This window comes from Neltuma alba, unplaced genomic scaffold, assembly GCF_004799145.2.
Source record: "Neltuma alba isolate B1F8T4 unplaced genomic scaffold, ASM479914v2 tig00011121_pilon, whole genome shotgun sequence".
Taxonomy (NCBI): domain Eukaryota; kingdom Viridiplantae; phylum Streptophyta; class Magnoliopsida; order Fabales; family Fabaceae; genus Neltuma; species Neltuma alba.
Window position 1 is genome coordinate 10,954 of NW_021635858.1, and position 9,221 is coordinate 20,174.

The 9,221-nt window shown below is 35.9% G+C and overlaps 1 protein-coding gene across 1 annotated transcript; it reads right to left on the minus strand.

The window, feature by feature from the left end:
• Positions 1-376: 376 nt before the first annotated feature.
• LOC114761432 (uncharacterized) lies at positions 377-2,136 on the minus strand. Its single transcript, XM_028950791.1, has 2 exons — positions 1,784-2,136; positions 377-1,673 (listed from the first exon to the last, which is right to left on the minus strand). Exons 1-2 carry the CDS (start codon positions 2,134-2,136, stop codon positions 377-379), a joined length of 1,650 nt encoding a protein of 549 aa, XP_028806624.1.
• Between the last annotated feature and the right edge of the window lie 7,085 nt (positions 2,137-9,221).

Here is a 9,221-nt window from a genome sequence, read left to right on the forward strand (position 1 = left end):
AAAAAGCAATCCTCGACATATGCATATATATTACCATATACCTTCTTGATTGCAGCACATGAATGTGGGCAAGGTAGTCCTGACATTTGCCAACCTTTGCAGGTGCATTCACGTAACACAAGATTTACCCGCACATCTAGGTTTCCCCATCTGACCCTGAAATTGTTCATTCCATAATTTTGCACATCCATTCTTTCTGATCTGGCCACATGATCCATCAACTTTTCCTCTATATTAGGTCCCACACCATTGCTCCAATTCGTCATGGCTTCTTTGCTGTGGTACATCTTGTTTGCCAATTTTTCCCTGTGCTCATGTATCAAGACAGCTATGTTGTGCTTCCTCTCACCAACAAGCCAAGCATTAAAGGATTCAGCTAGATTTGTTGTGATATTGTCCCACCTCTTGTAAGGAAATTTGCTTTGTGCCCAACGTCAATGTCTCCATTTGTTTGAAGCCATTGTCCTAATTCTGGACAAAATGCCATTAGCTTTTCCATACTGCAATCAAAGTCTCTATCAAGTCTTGCGTATGCAATAGAATCAAGTAATTTTAGTGCAACTTCCTTTGTCTGTCTGCTGGTCCTCCTCTTTCCCCTAGTTATCTTCAAAAACTCAGCACTGTAATTCTCCTTCACATGACGGTAGCAAAAAGCATGTCGATCTCCTCCAAACACGGCTTGCACTGCACCTTTTATTGAGTTGTGTCTATCCGATACTATTGTCACTTCTAATGATCCCGTAATATCCTTTATGTTACCAAGAAACCATGCCCAGTCATCAAGCGTCTCACCTCCAACAATCGCATATGCAAGTGGGAATAATTCATTATCCGCGTCATACGCTTGTGCTCCCAATAACGTTCCTTTGTACGGACCACTCAAGTGGCATCCATCCACATATAATACAGGTCTGCCACCTTTCAAAAACCCTTCTACACAGCAACCGTATGCAATAAATACAGCTTGAAATCTATTATCTGATGATGCAACCCACTTTGCTACCGTTTCTGGATCACTTTCCTTCAGCCTTTCACATATCCAAGGGATTAGCATATAAGACTCCTGCGGACAACCATGAATTTTTGCCAATGCTTTCTCTTTCGCCCTATATGCTTGTTGGTAGTTGAGCCTCAACCCATACTCTCTTTCCAAATCCCGTCTAATGTCATTTGGAGCTTTGTGCATGCAAGAAATCAACTCATCTATTATGACTGCTGAAGCAAGTTTGCACCTCTTTCTCTGAGGGACAACTAAGTTGTCTTGTGCATAATGCAAGTGTTCACAGTTAAATCTTCTCACAACTAGGAATCCATTATTCTCACTTACACCATATGCTGAAATTTCCCAGGGACAACCATCTACACAGCACTTCACAATCATCTTATGCCTATCATTCTTTACGTACCGGTAACCAAACTTGTGTGCAAGGCTATACTTATATAATGCCTCTCTAAAATGTTCAGCACTAACAAAGGTTTGCCCTCTTGACATCAACAAATCTGCCCACTTTGATGAATTCATCACCGCTATTGGGGTTGGCAACGTTTCCATACCTACACTTCCTATCAGTGTTGGCACATCTTGTACGGAAGATATGTTTATGTTGTCTGTGTCTAGATCCAATTCAATTGCAGATACTGACATTCCACAAGGGCCAACCAAATCATCTAACCTGCATAAACAAATACAGCTATTCAGTATTACAGTTCAATTTATCAAAATTGGACATATTCTTTCTTATCCTACACACAATCTTAATAAAACCAGTTGAGAACAACTTACTCTTGTACACTGTCCAGCTGTGACACTTGTGTGAAGTCTTTCTCATTCTCACAAACATAAACATGACCACTACTATTATTGTACTCAATTACTTGTCCAACACCAATATCGTCAACAAGATCCAAGAATGTATCCCGGTCAAAGCTAACTGTGTACTTCATTTTATATTCACAAGTCCCTGGCCACACATCATGAGCTACCATGCATTGTAGTTCTTCATATGTCATCCCTTCTCTAATCAATCTTCCAGTAATGATGCCCCCTTCATAAATGAATTTCCCTTCTGAGGTCTTTACAAAGTGCCCTCTAACATGAAAGATGCAAAATACTTGTTTCCTACTACTGCTAGCCATTTATCCTCTGCTGCTGCACATCATTCAAGTATGACACAACGTACGTTTACATCAGCAATTTGACAATTGACAACAAGAATTAGTATTTTCACAACATTATATTGCTTTTTCTCGCACACAACCAGAATTACCAAATTTACATCATACTATGTATTTTCACCATTCCTCTGCGCGTCTACCTGTCATATAACCCATTCCAGCCCACACACCCATTTCCCTTTCTTTTTCGCCTACCTATGTTCCTTCAGCAGTGCATTATTCTCAATATGCACCCACTTTTCAAAACATCACAAACACCACATCTTTAACAACTTAAAACAGCATCAGCATGAATTTCTTAAACCATAAAACCGTAAGATTTGCAACTCACTCCCAACCTACATGCCCATGCACTTAAATACTCATTTCTTCCTCATTCACCCATCACAACCCACCTGTGCTAACCGAATCACACCAACAAAACCAAAATTTTAACAATAAAATCTTACCTCCCACGCCAACCTGACGCTACTTCCAGAGAACACGCAACACTGTAGGGCACACTTGCGACTTCTCTCTCTTGCACCAACTCTAGCTTGGAGTCCGAAAGACGGCGGAGGGACGGACCGCAAAAGTGAAGCTCCGCCACTGCGTTTTCTCAGCTCATGGTTGTCAGCTATCTCCCTTCCGCACCGGCGCGCTGCATGGGAGAGGTAGGAAATAACGCCATCTCCCCCCTTTCCGTCTTTCTTCCGTCTTTTACACCCGCTGATAATATGTCTCATTTTCGGAGGAAATAAGTCTTCATTAGGGGCAGTGGCGTCATTTCGCTTGTGGAATTAATATCAGATTGGCCCCTTGGTCCTGCAGTGAGGTTTCAGAAAGTTTTGAGGGCTCTTTGAGATTATTTGTCTTCTGCGGTCCTACAGTGAAATTTCCCCAAAAAAGAACACGAGGAAGGGGATAAATGGAAGGAAAAATAACAGGAAAGAAAAACTAAAAATTTTGGTAACACAACTTTATTTAGTATTAACAAGTTTAAATTTACAAACGACAACAAATTTTTATTGACTTTTCTTATTTGGCATTTGCAAAATTTCAGATTCTTTTTTTGGTCATTGTCCCTAAATGGAAGCGTATGTAGCCATATGGGAACACAGCAAATGGGGTGTCTCAGACTTTTATTGATAGAAGCGTTGAAAATAGCGTATCGCGTGCGTGGAGGTTCATTCATCTTAGTCACTAAAACCTTAAGTCACGAAAAAGGACTACAGATTAAAGCAAAAGATATTGCCCAGTGAACTCCGTCCATAATGAAAAGCATCATGACAGGGAGAGCATCAAACTAATCTTATAAGGTCAAACTCACAGTCTTTTACTTATAAAGAGTCTTTAGATCGCCAGATTATAACACTGGTGAAAAGAAGGCAAAGCATAGAATTGCAGTTGGGAGTTTAGTGTCATTTGAAGGGAGTGTTTGGAATACACTATAAACATCTTTTAAAAAGTGTTTTTATGTAAGGCAAAATAAACTTATTTATCTCGAATATAGTAAAATTATTTTCAAAAAGTTAAATCAAATACCCTTTTAAGTCTATAATTAAAGGGGCAGTAATTTTGAATTGAACTGCTTCTTCCATGAAATTGAGTGAGGGGGTACTGCAGAAACAGGAGTGGGGTTGGAGTGGGCGAATTCGTTCTGTCACATTTATGGGACGGCGCTTCACTTCTATTGGTTCTAACTTCTAACCACTCACTCATCTCTCAGTGCTCCTCACTAGTGCTACTCTCCCTCCTAATTTCTTCATCATTGCATTTTTTGCAAAAAAAAAAATCCTAAATTTACATCTAAAATACTTCCTTCAGTCAGCCTCAGATAACTAATTTACGGATAACAAACTGTTAGTTAAAATTAGCTATAAGTAATAAATAAGTTAGAAATATAATTTTGTTTCTAAATATGTTTTTATAATAAATGAGAAAAAAGATGAAAGAAAATGTGTACAAAAATATCATAAAAAACAATATAATAAGAGAGAGAATAAATAAGAACAAAAATAAAAAATGCGTTAAATGTTAAGACAAATCTCAAATTAAAACTCATAAATAGAATTAGAGGAAGTATCACATACTTTTCCGTTTCTTATTATAAGATTTAATTTTTTTAAATGGGCATGTTCCTTTTTATAATTTCTTCTTTGAGTTTATTCGGGTATTTAACGTATTATTACCTGTTTTACTCTTAATTTAATGCATTTAATACATTTTTTTTTTTTTTATCTCATTATTACTCTCTCATATTTATCCATTTATATATAAGGGTATATTTGAAAAAAAAATTACTTTTAGTACATATTAATTGTTTTTAATTAATTTTAACCGTTTTAATTAAAACGTATAATTTAGTTTGAAAAAAATTTATAACAATAGACGGAGGGAGCACCTGCCTAACTCGTGTCGATCTTTGATTACCCTCTTCATGATCTCCTAACACCTCCTATCCCTCTGATATAGGTACTCCCTAGATCCATAAATGGCTTTAAAAAATAATTAACATTTATAATTAATATTTAATTGTAAAATTTTGTATTTTCATTCTCCTTCAAAATTTATCAATAAGAATAAAGTTAAAGACAGATTTAACTATAGAGTGAGAGTAACTCCCATTATACTTTTTAGATACGTAACGAAGCTAAATGAATTGTCCAGTGAGTTTTTTTTGGTTTAAATAGAAATTTTTTTATTAAAAATAATTTTATTTGACACACTATCAAATACTAAATATATATACTATTTCTGAAAAAAAATTTTAAACTTTAATTTATCATATTATAAAAAACTAACTTTTTTCGGCTAGAGCCTAATGTCTTTTTCAGTACCCGAATACTCCTGGCCTAGTAGTGATTGGCTAGGTCACAAGTAAGGCGAGTCTCTGCTCTTTGAGGGCGGGGTTTCGAATCCTCACTTGTTAAAAAGGGTATCGAGGAGGGTTTTACTTGTCACCCGGCCCAAATCCGGACTAGTCGATCACTCGGGTACAACTGACCCAAAGAGGCTGAAGCCCAGAAAAGACACGGTTGGATACCGGATGGTTTATACCAAAAAAAAATGCCCTTTTCAGTTACAATGAATGAATCCAACCGCCACCTTCTTCTTTCTCTTCATTCAACGCTGCTGAAAACGGTTTGCCGACTTATCACGGCCTACATATGTCACTCATTGCACCTACCAGCCCTTTTTTTGGTTAAGAAAAACACTCAAACATCGTGGACAAAATTTTCTACGATTTTAAATATAAGAATTATTTTATAATGTAGCATTATAAAATGAGTCTTATATTTAAAACTGAAAGGAGTATATTCACAGCTCATGGTGAAAAAAAAAGGGTAATTCATTCACCACCAAAACAAAAATTAAATACTCCTCCCATTCTAGATGGAGGAGCTACTTACGAAATTTATTTTCATTCTAAATATAAAAATATTTATAATTTTTAAAAATTAATTTATCTTCCACTATCTAATATGATTATATGAAGATATTTTAAGATATTATATTACATTTATTAAAATTAAGTAATTTATTAAACTTTTTTTTATAGAATTTTGGAAATATTTTAATATCACACTTGATTCCTAACGTAAGAACTAACCGAAGGCTGTTGGACTCTAAATATAAAAGTGCAATCTATTTTAGTTCTTTATATTTATGAGTTGTTTTTCAAACTATCCCTGTTGATTACACATATTATAAAATTTTGTATCAAAGGATAATTCCAATACAAATAAACACATATTTTTTAAAAAAATAAGTGATTTAACTAGTTTCTTTAATCTACCCTACACGAGATCAAAGGTGAAAAAATGGAAGGCTGATTTGGATAGGTGGAGAGGACAGGATGCTTCCAAGGGGAGAGCTGTGGGGAGTGTTAATAAAGGAGCATTTAGAACATGCTTGGTATATAATAGTGTGAAGGGTGAAAAGCCATTGAAGGCGTAATGGGTCGGCATTGGATTGATGAACTGGGAGCCTTAGGACGAAGACACTACCGACATGAACCAGAAATTGCATTCCTATTGCATTTGCGGTTCCTTCCCCCATTTAATTTTCCTCAAAAACAAAAAGTGTTTGTTGCAAAATCACCTTTTGCCGACGCACATCAATATTCAATTCCGCGGCAGGAGAGAGGAGGATACTTGCTTGCTTGCTAGTACTCTATATTTTAAAAAAAAAAAAAAGAAAAGAAAGAAACTGGAGTCGCCGGAACTGAAGGGAATTAAATGAAGAGGAGATGATCGGGTCATGTGCACAGCAGAGATGAGCTGTGAGTTGGGGACAGAACTGTTGTAAATGAAGCTAAGTTGGTCAGAGGATGATGTAATTAGGATGACGTTATGGTATGACGAATCTGTGACTTCCCAATTCCTACTTCCATTTCCACATATCCTCCTCCCACTTGCCCTTTTCTATTCAATGTGTTCATCTACCCTTTCAACCCTAATACTAGTATATAATAGAACTACTTTTCTATTCAATCTTCTCTTCTTCAATTTTATATTATCCTGTTGGCTTAAGTATAAATTATTCTCTCTAATTTTTATTATAATGTTTTGTTATTATTAACGAACATCCACGCCTCGTAAAGATTAAATAATTCATCACTTGAACGTTCATTAACGAGCGCTTTTAAAACTTCGATGATCACATTTAGATAGCTTCTAACAAGGATTGGACATACGTGGTGTTTGACGGACATAAAAAGTACTTTAAAAACCGTTTTTATAAAAGTTGAAATAAAATTTTTTTTCACATTTTATTTTGTATACTGTAAAATTACTTTTATAATTATGACTTAGTTTCATCCAAACATCACCATAGTCTATTATTGTGGATTTCTCATGTCAAGACGCGTATAAATCTAAAGGTATTAGATATCTGGTTCAGACAGAACCAAAACAGACATATTATTGCTCGTTAAATAGGATGAACGCGCGGATCGATTTGATTAGCTGCGAAAAGTATTACAAGCTAAGCCCACAATTAGTGATAAGATTACTAACAAGATGACATGTAATTAAGAGTCTTCTTCCTTTTGTTTTATTTTGAATAAGATGATAATTTAATTATCTGAAGCTGAGATTTACAAAACAACTAACCAGAAGAAAATCAACCAGTTAGCCCTGAAGTTTTGGTGCCATAACATCCAACAAGAGGACTTTAATAATTTGCATGAGCCTCATTTCTTCATGAAGGTTATTATGAGCTTCACTAGCAAAGCAATTTAACTTGCCCGGCAGATGATTTTCCTTAACTGGTGCGAATCAAAGCTTCGACGATGTCTCAGTCGGAATATAACATGTTCCTCACCTCATTAATATCAAACCTCAAAGGATGTTTGGATATCCATCTACCGTAATCAGCCACATGGGTCCTAATAAGGAGTAGTCCACGTAAGCCACCAAGACCTTGTCAAACCCATGCCGTTCACATATTTGAAGAATAGTCAAGAGAGAGCAACTAGTTTTGCCGATTCCTTCTTGATTGGTCTTCAAATGCGTAAGATGTCGTATTCTATATTATCAAGGTAAGTGGTCTGTATATGGCGGTGAAGATTTGAGAGTTCCCAGATTTTTTCCCCTTTTTTGAAAATAAGAGTTCCAAGGTGTTGATATTTGGGTGCCTAGAGAGATCGGATCATCCCAAAGTCAGAAATATCAATTCAAATCTCTCGTCTCCTGAACTAACGGGATTGCCTCTCCCACCAGATCAATCACTGGTCCCGATCGAGCTTTCTAGGGCAGCTTCCACATCTTCATAATTCATGCTTTGATTTGGCCGCTAATTAAACTTATTACTTAACAGATTTGCTGATCACACTTGCCCCAAAAACAAGCAAATTGGCAATCATATCATACTCTTCAATCTCACATGATTATCACTGAATGAACATCATCGCAATTTCGTGTTAGCTGAAGTGTTGATCGGTTTTCATTTAAAGAATGGAAAAAGTTAAAACTAAACTTAGATCGTGACAGGAAATCCTATCTTTGCATTTATAATGATGAGATAAAATGAAGATGCATCCAGTTCATTTGAATTGATTATGGCCATGACCATGAAGGCGAGAATTGATCTCAACGCAACTTCACTGATTATTGTGTTGGAAGTCTCTCTCTGTTATCCAAACCATTAGCTTAATCAACCCAAAAATGTTTTGTTTTGTCTAATCATTGACAGCATTATATATATCACTATATACCGATGGTATTAATCAGGGGTAAAATACTGAGATCAAGTTGCTTATATTTGTTATGTCAAATTACTGTGAAGCTCCAATAACAACAGAACAGTTTGTAAAGACAATTTTCAAAATAGGAAATGACGACTTCTCATTTGTTATTAAGATTTTTTAGTAGTTATTTCCTTTTCATGGGATTTTATTACAGTCTCCCTAAAAATATTAGGATATATGACCATATTTAATTAAAAAAACCAAACAATACGGCAAAGAAGAAACAGCAACAGTATTAAAGGTCCCATATTTCGTTGTCAAGATGAAACGGCAAATTTGTGTTAAAGGAGTCGGTCAACTCTTATCGTGTTGTTTACTCCTTAAGTCTTTATTAATTCCAGCTCAAAAGCATTATTTAGATAGCATATAAAAAAATATCCGTGCTTGGCGCGAGGGTCGTCTTTTGCCTTCTCTTTCTTGTTTTGTTTTGTTTGGGTCCGATCGTAGTCCCCGACAAAATTGTCTCATCATCAGTTTAACGCGCCAGATCCGTATGTGAAAAGGGCCACAAATTATTAATTTTTCGTACACCTGAAATTATGGTTTGATGTGGTGTGGTTTGATGTCATACAATATCTCCATTTGTATGTTAAATCACAAACCATACAAATGGATTCTAGAGACAAGAGGATTGGGTGGATCCTGGTCCCTCATGCAGAATCTTTAAAAGCATTATTCGTATCTTGTATTCATATTAAAATATTGGTTGATAATGAGTAATGAGTAATGTTTCTTGGGAAAATCACTAATAGGTCGCACAGAAGATAATTTATTACTCTGAGGTCCCATGAAATGTCAAAATCACTGACAGGTC